The 26,135-nt window shown below is 41.7% G+C and overlaps 2 protein-coding genes across 9 annotated transcripts; both read left to right on the top strand.

Annotated features, from left to right (window-relative positions):
• Positions 1-477: 477 nt before the first annotated feature.
• Positions 478-8,196, top strand: LOC310948560 (eukaryotic peptide chain release factor subunit 1). Of its 7 annotated transcripts, none has more exons than XM_083915728.1 (11): positions 478-585; positions 961-1,071; positions 2,217-2,392; positions 3,025-3,164; positions 3,308-3,446; positions 3,576-3,766; positions 4,207-4,336; positions 4,457-4,645; positions 4,774-4,838; positions 4,935-5,082; positions 6,675-8,196. In XM_083915728.1, the coding sequence occupies exons 2-11, from the start codon at positions 986-988 to the stop codon at positions 6,755-6,757; spliced, it is 1,347 nt and encodes a 448-aa protein (XP_083771854.1). In that variant the 5' UTR covers positions 478-585; positions 961-985; the 3' UTR covers positions 6,758-8,196. The 7 variants fall into 7 exon arrangements, with proteins under 7 accessions (XP_083771854.1, XP_083771858.1, XP_083771855.1 ...); XM_083915732.1 differs by having other exon boundaries at positions 961-1,091; XM_083915729.1 differs by having other exon boundaries at positions 484-581.
• Positions 8,197-9,017: 821 nt separating this feature from the next.
• On the top strand, positions 9,018-24,567 carry fbxw11a (F-box and WD repeat domain containing 11a). Of its 2 annotated transcripts, XM_083915880.1 has the most exons (14): positions 9,018-9,071; positions 11,361-11,465; positions 14,714-14,782; positions 15,196-15,415; positions 16,434-16,620; positions 16,864-16,954; positions 17,520-17,657; positions 19,471-19,589; positions 21,519-21,768; positions 22,019-22,137; positions 22,376-22,486; positions 22,584-22,662; positions 22,995-23,159; positions 23,309-24,567. In XM_083915880.1, exons 1-13 carry the CDS (start codon positions 9,033-9,035, stop codon positions 23,154-23,156), a joined length of 1,689 nt encoding a protein of 562 aa, XP_083772006.1. In that variant the 5' UTR covers positions 9,018-9,032; the 3' UTR covers positions 23,157-23,159; positions 23,309-24,567. The 2 variants fall into 2 exon arrangements, with proteins under 2 accessions (XP_083772006.1, XP_083772005.1); XM_083915879.1 differs by lacking the exon at positions 11,361-11,465.
• Positions 24,568-26,135: the final 1,568 nt, after the last annotated feature.

Raw genomic sequence — 26,135 nt, 5'->3', positions numbered from 1 at the left:
ATAAGTAGGCTGAAAACAATGTGATACGTGTTGTTTCCACTATCGATGGAATTCCATTACTAGGCAACAGCCTTGGTCCTTGTTAACTTCCTGTCAGCTGATGCCATTCACATTCACTGCAACAGGAAATAAACTAGGACACATTTAGAATGTTTATGTTTAAAGAGATGCAGGCACCAAAAGTACTTAGCTGAGATTATAAACTCTCATAGAAGCAACAGTTTAAAAAAATACACGTACCAGTTTTGTACAAGCTAATCCATCTGAAGTCTGTGAGTCGCATCACCTTGACTACAGATCCCATGATCCCTAGTAACGGACGCCCACACAGCTTCGATGACGTTTTTAAGCTTCCATCCAATCGTTGCTTCGATGTTTATGATTGACGTACTTGCCCGAGAGCTGTTATTGGTTTCTATGTGGTTTCCAGGAAATGAACGCCACAATTCAAACCACCTCCCACATGTGAGCCCCGTCGTTAGCACCACGCGCAGAGAAACCGGTCGGGAAAGCAACGTCACTCCTCGGACCACCGGCTCGACGTAGCGCAGCAGATAGACAGCGGAGCGGCGTTGTCCGAGGCAGGTACCGTACCGTTATACGTACATAAACTCAACGTCTGAAAAGACTCTGACAGTTGGTTTCCTGGACAACATAGGGAAAGTAGGTCGTATTAGATAAGAACAGGGTGGACGCTAGGGCCTGGCAGACTGTAGGCCTGTTATTCTCCGCGCACTGTGCTGAGAGAGACAGCCCGAGTAGAGTCTCTCCCTCACGGTCGGCCCGGCTGCCAGTACTGGTCAGGTGCCTTAACGGACACCGCGCCACTTAGGTCGGAGAGGTACTGATGAGGACACACATTTCCCCAGCTTTAATAGGACTGTGATTATCGACCAATCTCTTTGCTGTGCCGGTTTACCGCATGTGTTTTTGCTCTTCTTTTTTTCAACATCTTTTCAGGTGCTGAAGCGACTACAGCAGAAAGATGGCGGACGACCCCAGCGCGGCGGACAGGAACGTGGAGATATGGAAAATCAAGAAGCTGATCAAAAGTTTGGAAGCTGCCCGTGGGTAAGAGATCGATTTGAACTGTGAGTCGATGCAGTGGCAAACTACAAGGTGATGGGGGAATGTTGACCGTTGCCGCTGAAGATCGGAAAAACTTGGGCCGATTTTGGGAGTGGTTAGCTTAGCATAGCTAACTTAGCTCACTGTAGCTGTTGCTGCTATCTTGCTAACTGCTAAACCCCTAGCTGCTGTCGCGTGTAGCCTGTCTGGATGTCGGAAACGGCGTGTTAAAATTGAGGAACGTATAGTTTGATCTGTCTGTGTCATGGGTGACATTGCGAAGTGTGTTGCCTCAACTCCTACAAAGCGGCAATGTTTGCTGTGTTGCTAATGGGACCCGCTAATAGACGTCATGTCTGGGATAAGGCCGCCATGGGTGTCTTTATCAAGAAAGCACGTTGATGATAGACGAAGGCCGGCTAGCTTACAGCTGGACTCGGATATACTGATATTAAGACCGACCATCGCCTGATTTGTTTACATGTAGATGTTGTTAATACCCCCAAGAGTCCACAAAGTCAGTTTCCTCATGGCAGAAGCTTTATTGGCTAAACAAATGGTCAGTTGAAAAGAATCCCAGATCAGGAGTCTGGCGGTAGGGACATTGTGGCCTTGAATTATCAAACACGACATGTGAAAATGTGGGTGTTGCTACACTTGCTTGTAGCTTTGCTCTTCGATAGCTTGCTGTCTAATGTTGCGCAGAATCTGCTGCCCTGTGCCCCACCGCTCTGCCATGTCACACACAGTTGACCGTTTGCCCTGTATTCATGCAGTTGCTGTTACCTGCCCATGTATGTGTGTGTGCAGTGTCAGCCTGAATTGGTATGCTTTGTCTTTTTGAGTGGCAGTGAATGGAGAGAGTGTGGAGCAGCAGAACTCAAAGACCCCTCAGCTTCAAGGGCAGTTATTGTATACACTATAACTGAAAACCCACCCCGTTTGTCCCTCAACCTTTTAGACTTTGTCAAGGTGATGCATTGCAAAGGGAAGGTTGTGTGTTTACAAAATGAGATGAGAGCAAGAGGCGGTGTTATGTTGAAGGTACATAGTTCAACTTGCAGTTCAAACTTAATCAAAGTTCATTATACTTTGTGGACAATGCAATGTTTGTATAAGCATTAACATTAAATCCTTTCTCTTTCCAGTAATGGCACCAGTATGATCTCACTGATCATCCCGCCCAAGGACCAGATATCTAGAGTGGCCAAGATGTTGGCTGATGAGTTTGGCACTGCTTCCAACATTAAAAGTCGAGTCAACAGGCTCTCTGTACTCGGGGCCATCACCTCTGTGCAGCAAAGACTAAAACTCTACAACAAGGGTATGTGTTACAGCGTTGTTGGATTTTGTTTCAGGAGGTCTTGACAGAAAAATAACCCCTTATGTTTCCAGTAAATGCTAGATGGATAATCAGATCTTGTGCTTATTTCCTTAATTGACATTTAGTCAGATGTAACTGATGCAAATATATATTATATGTGGCTGTGACAAAAGCTGCTATATAACTGTTGCTAACAGTCTAGATTTCTGAGCATTTGTCAGCATATACCTTTTGTTTTTTACTGTGTATGTATGGTTTATTATTCACCTTCTTGCAGCTTAGTAAACGTGAGGGCAATGTTTACTGAGACAAGATAACAAGATGTTGTGGTCATAGCATTGACCTGTAAAGTAGGTTGCTGTAAGCATCAGAGAAGGATGTGTATTATCCACTGGTGCAGTGTATACATGACATTATACTGTACATCATAATAGAAAAAATATTCCAGAGAAAACAAGTTGGTCAGGAAACACTGTTAATGTCCATGTTCTCTTTGTTATAATTCAAAACTCTTTCAGGACATGTTTTTATGAAAGCTTGATCTTGCTGGCCTCCCCCTGTACATTTATTAATCTGTACCAAAACCACATGGTTGTCTAATCTATAGGCCTCTCACCTTTCTCTCTTCCCAGTGCCACCCAATGGTTTGGTCGTGTACTGTGGCACCATTGTGACAGAAGAAGGCAAGGAGAAGAAAGTCAATATCGACTTTGAGCCTTTTAAGCCAATCAACACCTCCCTGTACCTTTGCGACAACAAGTTCCACACCGAGGTGAGACCTTTTTCCGTGTATAATACAGTATGTTGTACATTCGCTTCTCTCTTTACATCTGTATTACACCTGCTTTCTGTCACATTCTTATCGATTCCTTCCCCTCTCTCTCTCTCTCTCTCTCTCTCTCTCTCTCCTACCAGGCATTGACAGCCCTGCTCTCTGACGATAGCAAGTTTGGCTTTATTGTGATCGATGGTAGTGGGGCATTGTTTGGCACACTGCAGGGCAACACCAGAGAGGTGCTGCACAAGTTCACGGTGGACCTACCCAAGAAGCACGGTACTGACCCAAGATATTACATTTTTTTCAACCTCACAGTAGGGATCATTAGAGCTTTAATTTAAATATTAGTTTCCCCTTTAAAGAAACATTCTAACGATTGTGTCTCATATTCTTTGTTTCTTTCAGGCAGAGGAGGACAGTCTGCTCTGCGTTTTGCTCGTCTGAGAATGGAGAAGAGACACAACTATGTGAGAAAGGTGGCTGAGACGGCTGTCCAGCTCTTTGTGTCCAACGACAAAGTAAATGTGGCAGGAATGGTCTTGGCTGGCTCTGCCGACTTCAAGACCGAGCTCAGCCAGTCGGACATGTTCGACCCAGTAAGTCTGTGTGCGATGATAAAAAGCAATACCAGTTAGTATCTACTATGTAATATTTAATTGAAACCAAACAATCCAGAAACTAATCAATTTAGAATCTCATTTCGCTGGGGAATAGATACCAAAAAAGACAAATTGATTTGTTCCATTTTTAAAAGGGACAAATGCATGACGTATAAACAAACAAGATAAGCAGACATCTTAATCAACTAAGATCTTTAATGAAGAACACAACACAATATTCTTTATAACCTTAATGTTATGATTTGGAAATCATGTGCACGAGCTGTACAATCGTATACAGTATACCAAGGTGAAGCTCTCAAACTGCAGAGTTTGGAGGGAAAATTTTATTGATATTAAGTGTTCTTGTAATTATAACACTGTATGCCTGTCTGGATTTTTCTAGTGTGTTTAACCTATGTGTTTGTTGTCTACAGAGGTTACAGGCCAAGGTTTTGAAGCTGGTGGACATCTCCTATGGAGGAGAGAATGGTTTCAACCAGGCTATTGAGCTCTCAGCAGAGGTTCTCTCTAATGTCAAGTTCATCCAAGAGAAGAAGCTCATAGGTGAGTGGTCCTTTTGACGCATTTGAACAGCTCTTTTTTTAAGTTCATCCAGTTACAGCTAAAGGAAACAAAAGTTTTTGTTGTGGTAGAGAATGTCTTAATCATTGTCCTTCTCTACAGGGCGGTACTTTGATGAGATCAGTCAGGACACAGGGAAGTACTGTTTTGGTGTGGAGGACACACTCAAAGCCCTGGAGATGGGAGCAGTTGAGATCCTCATAGTCTACGAAAACTTAGACACCATGCGTTACATTCTACGTGTACATGGGGCTGAGAGCAACGGAGCCGAAAACGGTACCACTAATAATAGTAATTAATTCATTAATTATTTAAATATACATAAACATTACATCTACCATTGCTCAGAAACAAATAATATATTGGAAAGAAATATTATGCTATGATGCTGTAATCTTTGTCTCTTCTTTGGCTTTCAGATGAGAAGACTTTGTATTTGACGCCAGAGCAGGAGAAAGACAAGTCTCACTTCACAGACAAGGAGGTGAGCACTACAAAGAATGAACAGAGTCCAGTGATTTTAAGTTAGCACAATTACCCATCACGCCATTTGTGTTTCTGACTCTGATTGTGTCTCTAGACGGGGCAGGAACACGAGTTGATCGAGAGCATGCCACTGCTGGAGTGGTTCGCTAACAACTACAAGAAATTTGGAGCCACGCTGGAGATAGTCACAGACAAGAGCCAGGAAGGGTCCCAGTTTGTCAAGGGCTTTGGAGGCATCGGGGGTGAGCACACTGTTGGTTACGAAGGGGTTATGAAGGTAGAATTGTACATTGTAAACCATAAAGTTAGAAAGAATGGAGGATATGTCGAGGTCAGTGTTTTTTCATTAATTGAAGACATAACTTACCCTTTTTAATCCAGGTCTGTGTCATGGCAATGTGGGCATTGTGTTCAGATGAACAGTGTTCGACTTGTCTTGGTGGCGGCAGTCCCCGAGAAAAAACACTAAACGCGTTGTTTCGCGTCATCGCTCTCTGCCGAAATTGAGTCATTCAGCGGCTTTCGGCACACTCATCTGAACACAATGCCTACAGTGCCATTCCACAGACCTGGATTTAAATGTCCAGATGTACTGCTCTTTAACTAGAGGGAGCCGGTTCAAGCCCCCATGTATCTTCAGGTTTTCCCTGTGCTTTTCCTTTGCAAGCTGGAATAGTGTGGGAAACAAGCCTTTCCATTATATGCCACATAACAGCTTTGTTACAATTAAAACAAGTTTCTATTCAGGAAAGCTGCGCTAACTTAAATTGATTTATGCTGAGATTGGCAACAATCATGACATTGATAGCCAGAGCTACATGATAGCAAGAATGTCACAGGCTAATAATAATAGTTGACTTAACTCCATGAACTCAAAACTAACCTATACATAGTAGGTTATGGTATTTCTGGCCACTTTTGGGAAATAACTGTTTACATATAACCAAGGCTAAAGCAAAGTAAAATAACAGATTAATGCTCTTAAACTAGACAGGCTACTTGTTATTGGGCCATTCAATATGGATTTTGATACACTAGAGGGGGCAGACTGTCCCAGTTCAGTTCTCTTGCTCGTTTCACTTTCCTCCTGTCCTTTGGCCAACCTCTGAGTTTTTTAGGGGACACATGGTGAGGCATACTGTTGGCAAATTAAAAGCACCCTGGATTCCTAGTGTCCCTGTTCTGTATGTTGTCCTCCCCTATGAGGACAGGCAGGTACTAGAAATTGCCTACATGATCAAAAGTTTCACATTATCCTTTCTGTTCTGTAAACAAGTGTTTGAATGTTGTTTCAAACACTTGGTTATCCTAAAGAGTATGTGTGAGATTCATATTGCCAACAATTTGGTGTCCTAACTTTGAACATTTGGGGCAAAATAAATCAAGGTATTCAAAATATAATAGGGTTTCCTGCTACAGTTAGGGCCTTTTCATAAGGATTTGTTGTCCAGTAGATTTTAGCATGATAAAGGCTTTAATCATGCGTAAATCTGAGGATAGTTGTCCAAAACGTAGAGGTGGTGATGGCAAGTCACATTAATTTGATTGGAAGTAGATTTACAGTACAACAAATAAAGTTCCCTGCACATTTTCTCCTCAGTCTAAAAGTTTGTTGCTTTTTTTTTTTTTTAATTCAGTAAGTACTTAAAAAAAAAAGAGGATTTCGCAAATCCATGCTTTTTAGATACAGATATTTCCACCCCCATAGCTAAGAGGGATTATCTTATCCTAATGGAAATTCTTCCTTTAATGCTGCTACGATCTAACCAAACCTGACATAAGCTGGCCAGCCATCATATTACCCATGCTAATCTATCATTTTTGTGTTCCTCAGGTATCTTGCGGTACAGGGTGGATTTCCAGGGCATGGAGTACCAAGGAGAGGACGATGAGTTCTTTGATTTGGATGACTACTAGGTAGTCGGGGACTGATATTGGGAGAGAAAAAAAGCAAAGCAAAGGAATTAATGAAGAAATGAGGAAAGAAAAATGCCACCTCTCTTGCAGCAAGTGAGAGGTGCAACCGTGTTGACCATATATATATGACAGACACACCTTCCAATTTACCTGTTGCATACACAAACTTGCGCATACATTTCATCTGTAGACATGACAAAATGCATCACACAGGCTGAAGAGGAGTGAGATATTCTTTCATCCAGAGAGGGAGAAAGCCCTTCCTGAATAAATCCCTGCCTTAGAGTGCTTGTTCCTTCCCCTAGTTGGATTGGACTCGACTCATTTTGTTCTCTTTTTTTTCTTTTTCCTCCCCTCCATTTTGAATGAACACAACAGCAAGTTCCCAGATTTCTCGCTGCCCCTAACCCGGTCTGAAGATGAACTTTCGACTCACTCCTTGCATATAGAAAATATATTTTCCTTTTGTCTCACCATGTCCCTACCCTCTCTTTTCTCCCGTCTATGCTTTCTCTCTCTTCTTTTTTTTGCATTTCATTTTTTTACTGGTAACTGCTGCTGTTGTATTTTATGAGAGTGGGGGATTTTTTTTACCTGGGTTTCTGTAGAGAAAGGGGGACAAAGTATTAAATTTGAACTGCTGAAAACCATTGCTACCTCCTCATCTGCTGTGGTCTCAATCCTGTGCTGTCTGTCCTCGTCCTGGAAAGGCAGACCTTTTCTCTGCTTCCCTGACTTTAAATGAATATATATTGTTACGGTCCTCTGTGAGTGAGAAGTATGCAGGACTGCTTTTAGGGGATTCTGTTAATTGGTCTGTCTAATTGGTTTATCAGGATCCATCTCACCATCAGTTTAATTTATTTTAAATTGCAGAACGCAAAGGTATCATATCTCTTGGTATTCATTAGTTTCCCCCTTGACATAAGATGTGTTCTAATCAAAATAACTAATCACATTTCCAAGAATCCCAATTACTAGATTCCACTGTGACATACTTGATTTAATTTGTAAATGAATCTGTGACAGCGTCGTGTTAGCAGAAATCATTCAAAATCTCAATTTGTCAATGCTTTCCTGTGGATACAATTTTTAAATGTGATATGTTCGTCGTTTCGATAATGAGATTTTTTAATTTGCTTGCCTCTGCTAAAAGATAAGGCTGAGCTTTCATTCATAACACTGTGGAGAAACTGAGTAGACAGAACTACCCAAGGAGTTATTAAAGAATAGCCTTGTTAAATACACCAAACACTCATCCATTCTCTTAAAAAGTGTTTCACATTGATTTAGAGGACAAGCTTAGGAATTAAAACTGCATTAAGTAGCTTGCTCTGATCAAATCTGAGTAGGCTGACTGTTGAAGGAAAAAAGCATATAGCCTTAAAACATGTCATGCCAATCTAATGCAACTGTTCTGAGACCGGCATGCTAGTACTGTCCACATATCTGCCAATGGGGTTCATAGGAAAGCATGATCCAAGGTGAACTCAGGTAAAGAATTATGGAAACGGAAGTTGTTCCTGTTTTTTTAAGTTATGTTGATTAAAGCCTGAAAGGGGTCTTCTTACATCAATCCATGTTCACACAGTTCCATGTTGTACTCCTCAAAGTTATCCCATCAACACCATGACCCGCTTTTTGCCAGAGGCCCCTGGTGCAACTATTGTGTCACACATTCAACTCTTTATTCACTTGCATTGATTTTAACCATGCATCACCCTTTTTTGATTTACTTAAACATGCATTGAAAGTACTGAAACAATCCGAACCTTCTCTAAAATGTATTTGATCATATTACAAATCAATTTGAAACTTAACCTTAAATTATTGCATCACACTGTTATTTTTTTACCTAGCTGGACCTCGAATAACCATTTCCTTTGACATATTAAAATAGCCAACATCCTGCCGCATTTCATAGCAAAGATATGCGGGTGATTGATTTTGCCTTAGTGTATTCCACTTCAGGATAGCAACAGCATCTTCATCCATTTGCCCTTTTGTTTGGGGGAGTCACCGGGGAAGCCTTGGTAGCACGGGGAGCCAATCAATAAAAAGCAACGCTGGGAAGTCGCGCCCCTTTTGACAAAATCCGCCCAATCAGCGCGTTTTTTCATCGCATGGGCGTCTCCATCCCCCCCACCCACCCTTTTGACACTGCCCTACCAAAGCCGTGTGGTTGAGCGAAGTGAATGACGTCTCTGCTTTTGCGGGCCGCCGACGCAGGGCTGGGTTTCCATTTTCAGAGCGAGTTTCGGGGGGGATCGTCAACATGGAGCCGGAGATGGAGGACAAAACGCTGGAGCTGATGGTAAGATTCGTTTCACTGTGGCATCCTGAACACCCGAAGTGCTCGGTATGGCTCTTATATTCGGGAGAACCGCCCGAGGCTCGACTCGACGGCAGGAACGGGCTGAAGCTGCTTGTCGGGAGAGGTGGAGGAGAAAGGAGGGGGGGACCAGAAAACAGAGGGAGGGCCTGAAATTATCGATACATTTAGCTAAGAAAGCTCCGCATGCTGGTCGGATTAATAACAATACCTTGACTTCAACATATAATAAATGTAAAACACACGTTGCTGTGGATAAAACTGGCGAACAGCGGGGGAATTAAGAGGTTGATGTTCAGTCGTCGGCCGGAGACGGAGAGGATTCTCGGGGCAGCGCTCACTGCGGTGACGCTGCGCCACTTTAACTGGGCCCTGTCTCATACTTAGCCATCCAGCTAACACGGGCTAGTAGGCGACGAACCACGTAAATTCACGGGTATGCGATAATATATAGTTTATGCTAAGACAACCAGCGGGGTGATATATGTGTGGATGAGTCAAACAGATGCCCCAATACAACGGGATGTTGTTAAATCCGTCACAATGCGCTGCCTCTCTGTTTATATTTTCGAAGTGCGTAGAAGGAAGTGTGAGCTTTTTCATTCACATAACGTTACCACGATTAGCGAGGTAGCAATTAGCTTCATAGTTAGCATGCTACAAATGTTAGGTGTACCTGACAGCCATTACCATACCAAAACAGCCAATTGGTCAGGGCGGTGAAACTCTTTTTTGGTAGTCAGAAACATAAGCTGTCATTATAATGTCCCTTCCCTCTACATGCGGCCAGATTTAGTCAAGAAGTTACATCGTTTGCTTGTGAAACGACCAGCTATCATAATAGGCTAGCCGGCTAGGCTAACGTTAGCTTAGTTATAGCTAACATGAACATTACAGGGGTCAAAGTGGTCTTGAGGAAGACGACAATTAAGATAAGACACAAAGTGATATGTCAATAAACTCCCGCACGGATAGAGGGTCCATTTCAATGGTAGGTGTTCATACTCCATATGTTGAAATACCGCACAACCCTCGGTTTCACTCACTAATCATTTGTATGCAATATTTGACATGGCAAGTTAGGCCTAGAAAGTAGATTGTTTAGTAGAGTTTATGCACCAGACGTCACAATGTCCAATCCGTCATTACCACAGTTGTTTATAAACCGTGTATAACCAGATTTGAGAGAAAGGAAATGCCACTAAAGTGACAATTAGTAAAGGAGACATCCAGTGGATTATGAGCAACACAAATTTGTATCAAAGAAAGAGCACATTTAATAAATGTGCTTTCCTTTGTTTGGAAAACTTCTATTTGTTTTGTTTTTTCTTTATCTATGAGTTAGCGTAAATGATTAGAGAGACTGAATGTACCGAAGTGCTTACTCTTGTCACAGGATACGAAATCAATGTTGAAAAGAGATTCAGTGTTGACACCGTATGAAAAGTATTTTATCTAGCAAGAGCACATACTGTACGCAGTCAGACTTGATGAAATTATACATCATGTCTTTTTCCTCTTACTGAGTGATTACACATATTATGATGGAGGAAATAGGCCTATACATTTGGTTAGAGTTTGAGGACTGTCATTTTACAGGCCTACAAATCAATAACAATTTTGTCTCCGTTGTATCTGTGTATTTATTTTGATTTGATTTCATCTTTTTCCCCCAGTGTTATTCACTAACCACTCATGAGTGGGGAGGACAGAACAGTGGGTGGGGTTTCTGTCAAAACAAGTGACAATAATTGACAATTGCTCTCATTTGCCCCTCCCTCTCCTCTACCTGCCCCCACCCAGTTCATGTCTAATAATGCTTCTGTGTGTATGTTTATCAGTCTGTATCCTGTGTGTGAAGGAGTGTGTGTTCCTGCGCTCACTGTGCCAATGTGTGTGTAGCTCTAATACTGGTTTTTCCCCTCACTATCCCCCACCTCCTCCCCTCTTCTCTCCTCACCTTAAATGGTTACACACCCACTCTTAAAACCTACTTTATTTATTTGTTTTCCCATTATTTTTATATTTTAAATACATTTCCACACTCCACCTGTCCTGTTACTCACCAACTCCTCACCAATTCCATCCATTGATCCATGCATTCATTCACCTCCTTTGGTTTCCTCCTCCCAACTTCCCTCATTAACCCCTCCACCTCTTTTCCTTTACTTCCCATCTCCGGCCTCTCGCTCTTCCTTTTCTCTTCCTCCCTCACCCTCTCCACTCCGTTCTCCTCCTCCCGTCCTCCCTTCCTCTCTCTCTTTCACACAGTGCTCTGTGCCTCGCTCTCTCTGGCTGGGCTGCTCCTCGGTGGCTGAGAGTTTGTGTGCACTCAGGTGCCTGCAGAGCATCCCCTCCACCCGGGCTCACAACCAGGTTCTGCCTCTCTCCTCTTAATTCTGCTGCTCCTCCTCCTCCTCCTCTCCCTTCCCTTCCTCCCTTGTCATCTCCTCCTCACCCTTCACTTTTCTTCGCCCACTTCACATGACTCCTCATACCACCCTGGTGCAGACAGCACCCCCTCACCCTCCTGCCTCCTCACCTTCTGTTGTCCTTTCCTCCCTGTTAGAAGCACACTGCTCTCAGGTTCTTCTCTGGTGCATCCTCAACTTCCCTCTGCTTGACACAGAACTGTAGTTGACTTTCTTATAATCATGTCAGATCACAGTTCTTGCATCTAAATTAGGTCACAGAATTCTTAAAAGGTCCAACAGTTATTGTGCCACGTAATAAAAAACGGTAGGCTTTAACAGTCAGTTTAAATAGTTGACTATTCTGTAAGTAATCTGTGGAGGAAGAACGCAGGGGTACCAGAGAATAACCTTGCACTGAGGAGTAACATTTTCTCCCTTTCTACCTGGAGGTGTGAGGACCGAGGTGGGGGGTCTTCCTTCAAGCTCTGAGAGGCTACATGCTTGCTTGCCTGCCTGCCTGGCTAAACCTGGTCTGTCTGTTTTTATTTCTCTTTCCTCCTCTTTTTCTGCTCTGCATGATCATCAACACCAGCAAGCCCATTCTGGCTTCTTGTCCTGTCTGCTGTGGTCTTGGTACCTGGCCGTGTTTTTTGTTTGTCTGTGCGGTTGTGTGGTTTTGCTCTCCACATGTAGCAGGACTCTGTCTTTTATGTGCTGCAGAACAGGAACTTTTTGCAGCTCGGTTTCAAATGAGTCGGACCAGTTTAAATGTGACGCATTTCATGTTACTTTTAACCTTTTTCTATACAAGAAGAATACAAGTTAAATGGGTTTTACTTAGAAAGGAATATCTAAATAATAAGTCATATTTTTTTAAAGATAGGCCCCAGGTTCAACCCACCAGTGGTATCTCTTCACCCTCTGAAGAAGCACTAACATCTATTAAAATTAATAGACAAACAGGCCTCTATTCTAGCTTTTTTGCTGACAGCAGTTTTCGAAGATTGTGACCTTGAATCACTCAACACCTACACATATATGCAGTAGCATTGACCCTTCCCCAGGTAAAAGGAAGTGTGTGTCTGATTTCCCCAAATTCATTTGTGAACATATCTGTGAATAGGGAATATACATTTAGAAAACAATAGTGATGCACGGATTGTGAAAAGCTGGGCTAGTACCGATGTTTAAAATAACAGTTTGGTCGATACCAATTTTTTTTTTGTTGTATTTTATTCTCTTTTTTGTGACGGGAACACAAATCTTCATTATAAAAATAGATTGACTGTTTTAATGTCATCATCCTCATTACATTAGCCTTTTAGGTGATCCCAAATTCAGTCATACAAATTGATGAAACAATCTTAATACATCAATTTTCACAGTCATAATAACTGCTTCAAAAGCCCTTTTAGCTGCTATAAAATCAGTGTTACCTCCTCATTGACAATCATTTCTCGGTTTGTACATAGCCCAACAAAAACATTTGTTAAACATAAATGAAATGTACATGCTAAAGCCATTACAAATGCAATAAAATAGTATTATAATAATGTTATATGTTAATATATTATCCTTGGAGTGTAGCTTTCAGTCCTCTATGCTGGGACGCTAAGCATACCCACAGAGATAGCTTCCAAACTCCGTATATATCCAGTAATGTTGGCTCATGAATGCGATGAACTCCCTCACCATTGCCTGATATTCGACAGAATTATTAACTAATTACATTTTGTTTCTATCTTCAGTCTGACGTTGCATGCACTCTAACAGATTTCCATGGAGGAGGGGGATTTCAACTAATCACATGAGACTTCAGTCTGAACAAGCCAACTTCCAGTTAGCACTATGCTAACTTGAATAGTGGTAAAATAATTAAATAGTGCGTAATTTCACAGAGGTTATGACACCAAAAACAGTGGATCCACTTTTACAGCTGCAACAGTAGCGACCATAAACTATATGGTATCTACGACGTAGGTGATGGTGGACCCTGTGAAGAAAGCATGTTTGTCAAGAGTCCCGTCCATGGCACTCCACTCTGTTGAGTGGGCGGATTTTAAGGTCTGGACCCAGGCAACCATCACCTTGTTAGTAAACACTTTAGCGCTGTCCGTGAGGAATTTGCTCCCTTTCTCAAATGAGGTGGTTATCAAGGACAGAGTCTGGCATGTGGCAGTTTATGTTGCTGATCCTTCTCTGACACGATTGTCATACTCTATGGCTTTTCTTTCACTGTAAACAAACCACACGTGTGCACAGAACCCTTCGACCCCTTACGTCATTGAGGGTTGTCTCTGAAAACAACACATACATCAGTGCATCCCTAGAAAAAGATCTAAATTTAGCAGTGGACCTGTAAATAATAATCATGATGCATTAGTTTCATATGTAGTTGTGCTCTGTTTGTGTTGTTTCTGCTCATTCCTGGAGAGTTTGCAACATATCCCCTTTAAAGAGTCTTGTAGTTCAGGAATATGCTCGTTTAATAAAAATGATAATTTAACAGTGCAAACATGTTGGTTCAATGTGGTCTCAGTACTCTGTAGTATCTTCAGTCATAACTAAAACTAGTAAACATGAAGACCTCTTAGAGGATAGCAGGTTTCCATGTTTTTGTTGTTGTTGTTATAATTATTATTATTATTATCATTTAGTGTTCAGAGCCACCCAGTCTATTACTGTCAGTAAGTTATTTGTGCCATGACCTTATGATTAAAGGTTATCAAAAGGACTGAAGTCTCTGTAGCTTGTTTGTAATGCAGTTGTCACTTAAGTCGTGCTAGAAGTGGGTGGGATCCGGTTTCCTCCCAGTTCATTTTTTTTCTGTCCAGTCTATATACTGCAAGACCACTATCTGATTTTAGTTTCATTACAGTTTTGGCTGAGTCGCTGCCAGTGACATACCCAAGATGCTGCAGTTTAATTTCCTGTCCAGACTACTTAGCCCACATCACAGACCAGCAAGCGAATAGATTCCTTTTGTTGCAGTGCTCAGATATTTTTTCACTCATGTGTGTGTATGCACGGGTGTTTGTGCGTGCACGCCTCAGAAGTCATAATGGTAACCTTTCCTTGGCTGTTTGTGGCAGTCTTGTGTCCACTGCTGTCCACACTGCTGCCCTGGCTCTCACAGTGCCTTTTAATATGGACGCAAAAACCGCAAAACACTAACCGGCCCCTTCTCTTTGTTTTGTTCTTTTTCTACAGAACACCTCTGGGATGGAGTCACAGAACCTCGTGGACGATCTGTCGCCAAAGAAAAACACAGTTCTCAAGGTGTGTGTGTGTGTATGTGTAGCATTTGTGTATCAGTGACAGCAGCTTGGTGAAAATCGTTTACTTTTATTTAAATGTCCTACCCAGCATCACAGGCTTCAAAGTTGTTGACAATTTGAGAATTTTGATAATGTAAAATAGTACTTATTTTGGCGTAAACTGACACCAGCTTTTTTTAACATTTATTTTGAAAGCATTCTTCCTATTTCCACACATACACTAACACCGCTGCGGGCCGCTAGTGGTTAAACAAGCTTTAACAAACAATGAAAATTCATTTTTGACTTGGTCCACCTTGCAACAGTTAGAGAAACCTCTTTATCCTGTTCACAGAAAGTAATTGAGGTGAGAATGTGTTTATTCTATTGTAGTAACTAGCCTTGAATTCAAATGGTATTTTTCAAAATTTACAGCTAAGTAATGGTCCTGTTGTCGGGTCCCGCAAGCGTCCGTCAGAGGGGAACTACGAGAAGGAAAAGGAACACTGCATCGCCCTGTTTGACCAGTGGTCGGAGGCCGACCAGGTGGAGTTTGTCGAGCGCCTGATCTCCCGTATGTGCCACTACCAGCACGGCCACATCAACTCCTACCTCAAACCCATGCTGCAGAGGGACTTCATCACTGCGCTGCCAGGTACAAATACAGATATAAATCGCAACGTTTAGTAGCACCCTCTCCAGTGTGAGCTCCATCTTCCCTGACCGCAGTTTGACTGGACAGTTAGGCACACATAAGAATAATTTTCTTTTTTTACTGTGTTTTCTTTAAAATGCCCTGATTTTATAAAAAGATGAGATTATTTTCAAGTGATTTTAAATTTATGTCCCCTCATCCAAAAGTTGTATTCTGCTGCATGAGGTTGATCATTGTAGTCTAGACTTAATAAATCCTTCTTCTGAACACATCAAAAACAAAAAAGATAAAGCTACACAAAGCATGCACTACAAATAATATTCCTAAAAATGTCACCTACATGTTTGTGTTTGTGTATTTTTATGCCTCTGTGCCGGGAACAGCCACGGCAGGGGGTATTATATTTTCAGGTGGTCCCTCCCATTACTGATATCTCAGGAACCGCTGGGGCGATTGTCTTAAAATTTGGCACAAATGTCCCATTGGACTAAAGGAAGAACTGATTAGATTTCGGAGGTCAAAGGTGTGACCTCACAAATTTTTGGGCCATAACTTTAGAATTCATGCACAAATTATGACAACATTTCACACGAATGTGTGTGTGATAAAATGAGGTGTTCGGTCGGATACTGAATTGGTGACATTACTCTTGAAACTGTGGTGATTGTATAGATCTCCTGTGCTGCCATGTTGAAGATGTGTGTGTGTGTGTGTGTGTGTGTGAATCACCAACACTTCACCTAAAGATCTATTTAATACTTTTTTATTAAAATCCTTGAAAGTCTTCAAATCACTACAGATATTATGAAAGTCAGTTTGGGGGAAAACTGCAACTCGGCTTGTTCGCGTAGGCATACAACAGCAATGCAGTAATTCTAGTTTAACATTTGAAATAAATACCAATAAACATGGATTACTTTTGAAAATAATGAACCCCAGGCACAGAAAAACAGACCAGATGAAGTCCTATTAATTTAACAGCAAACACTCACTCGGCCTCTTCTCTTCCTCCCTTTAGCCCAAGGCTTGGATCACATAGCGGAGAACATCCTGTCTTTCCTGGATGCACGCTCTCTGTGCTCAGCAGAGCTGGTGTGTAAGGAGTGGCAGAGGGTCATCTCTGAGGGTATGTTGTGGAAGAAGCTCATCGAACGCATGGTCCGCACTGACCCGCTCTGGAAAGGCCTGTCTGAGAGACATCAGTGGTGAGAACGGACATAGATTAATTTACATACAAACATATCATAATTTCGTTTAACAATAAAGTTTAAAAATGGCACTGGCAGAAATTAGTCTTATTTTTTCTTTTGGCATTTACTGTAGTATAAAGGAAAGGAAGAGGAGGAGGAACTAAGGTCATACTTGGTTGGTCATGAGTGTCTATTGTATATGAAAAAAATCCCAGTGGATACAAAGCAACTGTCCTTTTTATATTTGTCTTCCCCAAGGGAGAAATATCTGTTCAAGAACCGCACGGCAGAAGTCCCACCCAACTCCTACTATCACTCCCTTTATCCCAAGATCATCCAAGACATAGAGGTAAGAGACAGCCAAACGGATTTCAATATTAAGTAAGCACTTTTTGTAGACTTCAGTCATTGACTTCAGTGCAGTTTATTACTTTGCTGCCTGCGAGGAAACTATAATAGTATCTCAAAAAACTCAATAAAACATGAATCTGTTCATATTGACTCATTTGAAACATAACACATAGTATGGCCTTCCAAAAAGGTGGGAAATGTCTAATTGGACTACACATCCCAAAGGTTTATCTAATAATGTTCTTAATATATGGCAAATTTCTATACTTATATATTCATACACTTTGCAGCTGTTTTCTGTTTTTAAACAGAATGGTCTTTAAATGTTGCTTCCCTAACATGATGTTAATGTTGAGTTAATTGTCTTGGTTTTAAGGTCATTTTAATTAAAATAATCTCATGACCGCTTTCTCCCTGACTAAATCATGGTTTACCTCTCGTCTCATTACATTACTTAATATTTGCCTCCATCTTTTCTCTCTGTTCAGCGACAGTGCTTCTCTTTATCTCTATGGATGCCTGTTGTGTTTGTCTCTCTCATTGTTTCGCTCTCTTTTCTCCAGACTATTGAGGCAAATTGGCGATGTGGCAGACACAACCTGCAGAGGATTCAGTGTCGCTCAGAAAATAGTAAAGGGGTTTACTGTCTCCAGTACGATGATGACAAGATCATCAGTGGCCTTAGGGACAATTCCATCAAGGTACGTGTGTGTTGAACATCAAGGACAGTCTGCGGTCTGTGAGATTATAACCCTGTCGCACATTCACTGCAAACCTGAAATGATCTCGACATTACCCGGCGGGGCTGTATGTGAGAACGCAAATGTCCGATTCAGTCATACCAGTCCCTTAGCGGGCCACTGAGAGCGAACAGGTGTGTTGATGACGTTTCTATTATGCTACCGGAAGAAAATAAACCTCCAACAGTGAAGAAGATGGCCACAGAAATGTCTCACAGGAGGAAGATGAGACGATGAGCTATTTACCAAAATGATTAGACAAATTTAAGGAACGGCAAGGAACCCAGTTGTTTATAACCAAGTTACAAACCGGCTCCGTCTGCATGGTTAAATATGTGTTATATTTCCAGTAAGTGAAAACACATTTGATACAGTTAAGCGTTTCTGCGGACATCGTCCGGACATATGTCAAAATGGCTTGCGACATGGCCCACTTTATTGTTGTCTTTGCCACTGTCCGGCCACACATTGACTCTTTTTCCAAACTTTCTGATCCAAAACTACCTCAGAGAGCTGTATAGTGGGCATAGTAGCAGGTACTTTGATTAACAAATTGATAAAAGGCTGTTTGTTTTATTATGTGAGGTATAAGTTCCTCATGTTTTAATGTCAAATCACCATCTGCCATTATTGACAAGTGGACAGTATATGAACAGGCAATGCACTCACGGCTCCTGGAAGCAAAAACTCATTGTCTAGAAAGAAATCTGTTAGCACCTGTTCTGTACAGTATCAAAGCAGCAGGACTGCAAAGTAGCGAGTGAGACTAGTTTTTCTTGCTTCTTTGGTCATTACACTACATCTCTCCACATTTCCCACACGTGTCACCATTCACATTTCAGTTTGTGTGAAACTTTGTAGTGCAAATAAAAACCAGTTTACAGTTTTAAGCAGCAACTGCAACGCCTACTTATTTTTTTCCTTTTACAGCAAAAATTATACCTGATATTTCTTGATTATTATGTTTTTCTTTTAAATATTATGACAGTGATTTATAGCGGCGAGACCTGAATATCACTGCACCCTCCTGGGGTCAACATTGGACTTTAACATGGTGGAGAATATATTTTTCAAGTTTCATCACCTGTTGCTGTGGCAGAGAAAACAGCATTGAAACAGTCGACCCTTCTGTCCCAAACTGACATGTAGAAGAGATTAACATTGATCCCATTTATGTGTTTGAGTACCAGCTGTTGAGAGAGTCACACGTGTTGGCTGTGAGAAAGGCATGCATGCTGTCTGTGTGGTGTTTTTTTTATTATTCCTACCTGGGTTTGTGTATTTATGAATTTAATTTTCTTCTGGCTCAGTATGGCTTATCGTCTTATTGTCTATGGCGCTGAGCTAACCCAGCAGACACTGAGACAGAACACAAGTGAATTATAGGATAAAAGGGCTCAGCTCCAAACCTGTTGTGTGTTCCACTTTTCTGTCTGGCCCGGGAGTAGAAGAGAAGTTGATGATGAAGAGGAGATGGGGAGGATGGAGGGAAGGAAAAAGTGCAGATTTGTCTTCTTATTGTTCTGGAGGAGGCTGACGCACACCCAGGGAAGAGCTGAATGGCTCCTAAGTACATACGCAGAGCTCAACACAGAAGTGGGGAAATGGGGCATGAACACTGATTTGAGAATAGGCCATTCTTAGCATGACCCAAATCTGTAACCTTTTCAAAAACCTTTTTCCCCCTCTTCCTCTGTGTCCTCCTCTTTCTTCCTCCCTCTGCTTCACTTGTCTTTCTCCCTTCTTTTCCTACTGCTGTCCATTCTCCTGGTAGATCTGGGATAAACAGTCCCTGGAGTGTCTGAAGATACTGACCGGTCACACAGGATCAGTGTTGTGTCTGCAGTATGATGAGAGGGTCATCGTCACCGGGTCTTCTGACTCAACTGTCAGGTACGACACACATACAGAAGGAACACACTGTATTTTGGAGAAGGGTCAGCAAGATTAAAGAGTTGAAGTAACTGTTACTCACTGTTTAGTTGGCTGTTTGGATGACTTAAGGGGATTTACTGCACAACTGTGCAAATCAAAATATCAAAATATTTCTTTTTATCTATACTTACTGACCTTTTTGAACACTCTTTGGTTTACATTAGCAACATCATAAGACAAAAAGTAGATGGGCATTTATAGATACTAGTTTATGAAACTCAAATGTACTACTATGCTAAAACTGTAAAGGTTTACACACCGGGGGTGTGATAAATAAACGACACAAATACTCAAAATCCTCACCTGTGAGTTTTTATCACTAAAGCCGACAGTGATGAATGCACAGGAAAATCACCCCGGTGCTTTAAGGCCTTAACAGTCAGATAATAATCCAAAAAGAAATATACAGGAGCTGCACTAGTTTTGACTTATTTACTCACTTAGGATGTAACCGTAAAGACAACGTTTCCATATGATGTGTATTTTTCATATACTGATATACCACAGCAGGTTGCTGTAACTCTTCAAAATATATAGTAATCTTTGCAGCAAATATATAATCATTTCTTTATTGACGGTTATAACCTTGAACAACAATCAATAACCCACAACTAACTGCTAAACAGGGCAAAACACCACGGCATACAACAATCTGTGAGATGTTTTAATATTATATGTACCTGTGACAGTAGAATAAGCCATTATAAACCTGTAATACAACATGCAAAAAAAGTGATATACTTTGAAACCGCCATAACATACAATGCAGTACGTTGACAGAAATGTTGGGTTCTGCAGCTCAGCACTAGTTTGTTCAGCTCCATTCAAAAGGGAATATAATGATTAGTTCATCCACAGCGCAAAATGTACAAACTACATAATATACTGTTTGAATGAGGCGATGATGAGTTTCCTTCCACCTGAAACGGTGTATAACAGGTTAAATGCAGATGATTTCAACTATAACTTCAGAGGATAAAATGTAGTAAATTAATCAGTTGATGAATGTAAAGTGTGCGTTCCTTATATTGCACAAAGCTTGTTATAGTTGCAATGCTCAAAATCTGGTTCTATTGCTGTCTACATACCAACTATCATTTAAGGAATATATAAACATTGACGTTTATTATTTCATAATGACTTAGATTTACTATCATTACTAGAGATAGTGGGATATGTTTTATTGCAGATATTTAAAGACCTGGCTTGTGTGTGTATGTTGACACTTGCTTGGCTACTGCACACAGAAGCTCAACATTAATTCTCTTATTACTTCACACTTCAGCCATACTCATTGGACAGTATCCAAGGAAAATGTGACTTCACTTCCTTAGCAATGGCTTGACAGACACTTTGTTTGTAGGTTTGGTTGTCAGCTTTTCCAGTGTGTTCTGTATTTGACTCGCAATGCCCAGAGGTGCAGTTCAGTAACATGTTCTTCACAGCCGCCCTGGCGTATGTGCACGCACACATGCGGTTCATACAGTATGTGTGAACTCTGAGTTACTCTCCATTGTAAAACCAATAAACATAATTCTCGCTCCTGTCTCCATTGTTTTCCTTTTTCCTCCACTCCCATTACATTTCTTTTCCACTCTCCATCTTCAACCTCCTTTTCTTTCATTTTGACCGCTCTCCCCGCTGCCCTCATCTCGTTTTTCTTTCCTACTCACCCCTTCCTCCTATCATTTTCCACTTTTCTCACCCCTTTGTCATTTCTTCCCTCTTTGTCTCACACCCCTCCCCTCTCATTCCACATCCCCACTTTCCCTTCCTGCCTTTTTCTTTTCCTCTCTCTGTCACCTTTGTCCTCATCATTGTCCATGTAATTTCTCCCCCCTTCTGTTTGTTCTTCATCCCTCTCCTTCTACCACTCATCCTCTGTAGGGTGTGGGAGGTGACGACGGGTGAGGTACTGAACACACTGATCCACCACAACGAGGCAGTACTTCACCTGCGCTTCGCCAACGGCCTGATGGTTACCTGCTCCAAGGACCGTTCAATTGCAGTGTGGGACATGGCCTCTCCTACTGACATCAGCCTACGTCGTGTCCTTGTGGGGCATCGGGCTGCTGTCAACGTGGTCGATTTTGACGACAAATACATTGTGTCCGCCTCAGGGGACCGCACCATCAAGGTAACGGAGGAGGTGGTTTCTAAGGAAACATTTTTCTCATAGTAGCTGCAGGGCAGGATTTTATGAAATGTTATTTGTATGTGAAAGTTTGGAGCACACACAGAGATTAAGGTACTTTCAGTGAAACTAGAAATGTCAAACTCATTCTATAGATTCAAGCCCACCAAGTGGTTTCAAAGTGGATGTTCGTACTCATCTGAATAAATCCAGGCCATTGTTTCACAAAGCTTTCTGGGTTGCTCCCCTGTAGGTATGGAGCACCAGCACCTGTGAGTTTGTGCGCACTCTAAATGGTCACAAGAGAGGCATTGCCTGTCTACAATACAGAGATCGTCTGGTGGTCAGCGGGTCATCTGACAACACAATCCGGTACGTGTGTGAGACTAAAGATGTGTGTGGTTTATATATTATGAATTATTTTTATTTGAAATATGCATTGATAAAATCACTTTAAAACAAACTGTTTGTGACAATGAGCTAAATGTAGAATATAAACAGTTCATTTAACGTAAGGATGACCAGTCCGTAAATAACTAATTGTTTCAAATACTACAGTGTAGGAATTCTATGTTGCCTTATGTGTTCACGAAGGCTTCTCTGTCTCCAGGTTATGGGACATAGAGTGTGGGGCATGTTTGCGAGTGCTGGAAGGTCATGAGGAGCTGGTGCGTTGCATTCGTTTCGATAACAAAAGGATTGTCAGTGGCGCCTACGACGGGTCAGTCACACACACACACACACACACACACACACACAGCTTTTTGCACAGAGAGACATTTTGTTTCTGACGTCTCGTCTCATGTTTCTCTCTGCAGCAAGATCAAGGTGTGGGACCTGCAGGCAGCCCTGGACCCGAGAGCCCCCGCCAGCACATTATGTCTGCGCACTCTAGTGGTGAGTATAGAGACAGTGGTATGATGTTTGTTTTCACATAAGTTTTTAACTATCACGAATGGTTAGTTTCACTTCTTCTGTGTATGTTGCGGGTATTGAGAATCATTTAAAAAAGGACTACTTGTTTGCTATTTCTTTTTGTACAATTAACTCAAATAATGCCTTTGAATAAAATAGTCCAGCTGCAAAACAGTTAGCTTATAATATCAAATCTGACACTCTCACATTAATGTTTTACCTTGGTTGGTCAACCATCTGTGACATCGCAAAAAGTCTATGGTCTCTGTGTGTGTATTATGTTGACGTCATCTTTTAATTCACTGTGTTTTCAGGAGCACTCTGGCCGAGTGTTTCGTCTCCAGTTTGATGAGTTCCAGATCATCAGCAGTTCTCACGACGACACCATTCTGATCTGGGACTTCCTGAACGTCTCGACCAATGGCCAGCCAGAGGGACGGTCTCCCTCCCGCACCTACACTTACATTTCTAGATAGCAGGTACAAAGAAACACATGTATTCACACTTGGCTGATAAGACCTTTCTGTAAAAATGTTCTGTATGAGACTGTGTTTGCATAGTAAGAGATTCCTATTCAGCCAGTATGTTCAGACCCATGTGTGATTGCAGACTTTTTATTGCCCCCTAGGTGGCGCCATCCACCGAACCCTTTCTTGGAGGAGCCCGGGGCTGATTGGCTGATGGGTGCGTCCATCGTGGAAAGGAGCCCATCTCTTCTCCTTCCTCCTCGTCATCTCTCTGTCCAACTCCCACCCTGCTCCCGCCACATCCACCCCCCCTGCCCGCTCTGACAGACTCTCGAGCTTGTGCCCATTGCCTGCCAGTACTGTGACATCCACACAGACACGCACACACAGGTCAACACTGATGAGGATTCCCTACTACAGAACCAACGCAACTCTCACAAGAAGTTCACCTTCTCCTACTAATTTATGTTTTGCAAAGTACACTAATGACAGTATTAAACTTGTATAAGTCACAAGCTCCCCTTTTGTCCCCTTGAAACAAAATTAAAGCGGCTTCTGCTCCTCGGTTTTCAACCCCAGGTTTCCACAGATATGGAATCGCTTATAGATATATATTTATATATTACACACACACAGACACACACACACACACACACACACATACATACATACATACACACCCACAGTGGCACAGTTGGACAGAGGATGACTGGAGCTGTGATGTGGGAGACAGAGACTCTTTACTCAGCTCTAGGAAAGGAGGGAAGGTTTGGAGATGGAGGGGGTGAATGAGGGAGAAATGTGTCAGGGATGACTTCCCTGCCCCCTCTCACTCCTCCCTGTCTCCCTATCTCCACCCCGCCCAACCCCCTCGCCCCCACCCCCACCCTCTAACCCCCAGAGATGCACACTCGTTTGGAATATGGGGGCGCACACACTCAAAGTTTGCATGAGTGTGTGTTTGTATGTGGACTTGTGAAACGGCAGAACAGAGCAGAAGCGTCAAACAGACAGACATGCATGTGAGGTTGCCCTGGATACAGCATCCTGGTACACCTCTGCTTTTTTTTCTCTTCAACTCTTACTTTCTTACTGTTTTTTATTACTGTTATTTTCTCATTTTATTTGAGTATTTTGGTTCTTAGTACAAAAATCATACTAAGCGTAGTCCTCTTTCTATTTCCCCTCTCTCTTACTGTCTTTGCCTCATTCTTTCTTCTAACTTCGACCCTTGTTCATCTGTCCCTCTCACTCCATCTTTCTCTCCCCCATCATCTACCTGCTTGCTTTGGTTATGAGAGAAGCTGGAACTCAAGAGCTTAAATTTAGCTGTAAACGGAGTTGTCTTGTCAAAAATTGTGTTGTATATTAAAAATGATTTTTTAAAGAAGAAAATGACCTTATTGTGAATAAAGTACTTGACAGTGGTGGAGTGTTGAGCCAACTATAACATGAATGAGTGTCTAATTGTCTGTGTGTGTGCATCCGCGGGTGGATTTGGGCTATGCTGCCTCTGATACGTAGATGCAGCACTCAGGTCTTCAGTTTATTCCTTTTGTAATTAAGATGAACAGTAGGTAATCAGTGGCTGTGTCCTGCAAACAAAGAATATAGGTATTTATTTGTGTGTGGGATTCCTGATTGTTCACAAGAAAACATGAAAAAACAATTCAAGATCCAGACACTTGTTTTTCTGGAGATGACAGCATCTTGTGGTCTTTGTTGAGGTGGTCAACTAAGAAAACGCCACTCAGTCAGCATCTGCTGAGTAGGACAAAGGAGGAAGATGTCATTGAAAGGTTTTTTTTTTGGTTGAGCCTCATCCTGAACATGTAATACCTGTTTATTGGTATCTCTTTACATGACTGTTCAGGTTTCTGATAATCTGTGTGTGACTGTCTTTGATTTCTCACAATCTTAGCCACCATGTTTTGCACCACCAACAGCATCCTGGTTTCTTGTAGCATATCCAGATGTACCTGTTCCATTAAGCTAGATTTATCTTGTTTTCAGTTGATTCGGTTCCATAAAGGAAATTCACAAAGTTCAAGCTCTGTAACAATGGCAACTTGTGATTGTAAACTAATTGAATTTGCTATCTGGAACCAAATCAACTGAAAGTAAGTCAGAATAACTGAGATAAGCCTGGCCTGTTTGGTAAATGTTATGGAACAGGTCCTGATCACTACTAAGACACTAGTGCACATGTAAACACACTTGCTGACCTCTGATCTCAGACTGAGAGAACACTTGTAGAGAGCTCGTGGAATGGGCTGTCATAGGTTTAGAGCTCTGCATCACTGAAGGCTCTCACGATATAACTCGATATAGAGTTGCTGTAGCTGCAGTTCAATGTAAATGATCTTCTTTGGGTGAGAAGTATATGTAAGCCTCCTATATTAACTGTGGTATCAATCAGGGGAGCAGCACATAGGTGTTTTAGATCATATGTCCCATAACACTGTAATAAGTAGGCATACCTTTTCTTGACACATTGTAAGAGATAGAATGTTTATGTTAACTGAAATGGTCGATTTGCAGACACAAAGTTGACATTGTATAGCAAGCCATAATTGATACATTGGCCTTTAGATACTAATTTACTATTTTACTTTGTACACATTTGACCGAAACATCCAAGAATCCTGCACAATATCAATCACTTGTACTCACTCTATTTACGGTGTTTCAGCCCTAAGACCTTCACCAGGCAAAGTTTATTTGGGCCGTGTTTTATTTTAATAAGCGAGTACAAGTGATGACAGTATGCACAGTACCCTGTTTTGTTTTTTTGACATTCAAAACTTGTAAAGAGTAAATTAACTGAAGGCGATGTTGCATTTAAGTACTAAATACTAAAGTCAACTTTGTTTCATTTGTAACCACGTTTTCTGTGCGTTACAAAGTCATCCGATTCTATGCACCCGTCAGTAAGACTTTCCGGTGTGCAGAAACTTAATTTCATATTTTTTTTTTTTCTTAAAATTT

This window comes from Echiichthys vipera (assembly GCF_963691815.1).
Source record: "Echiichthys vipera genome assembly, chromosome: 6".
In the NCBI taxonomy this organism is placed as follows: Eukaryota; Metazoa; Chordata; class Actinopteri; order Perciformes; family Trachinidae; genus Echiichthys; species Echiichthys vipera.
The sequence above is the reverse complement of the archived record's forward strand: the minus strand, read 5'-3'. Positions and strand labels throughout refer to the sequence as shown.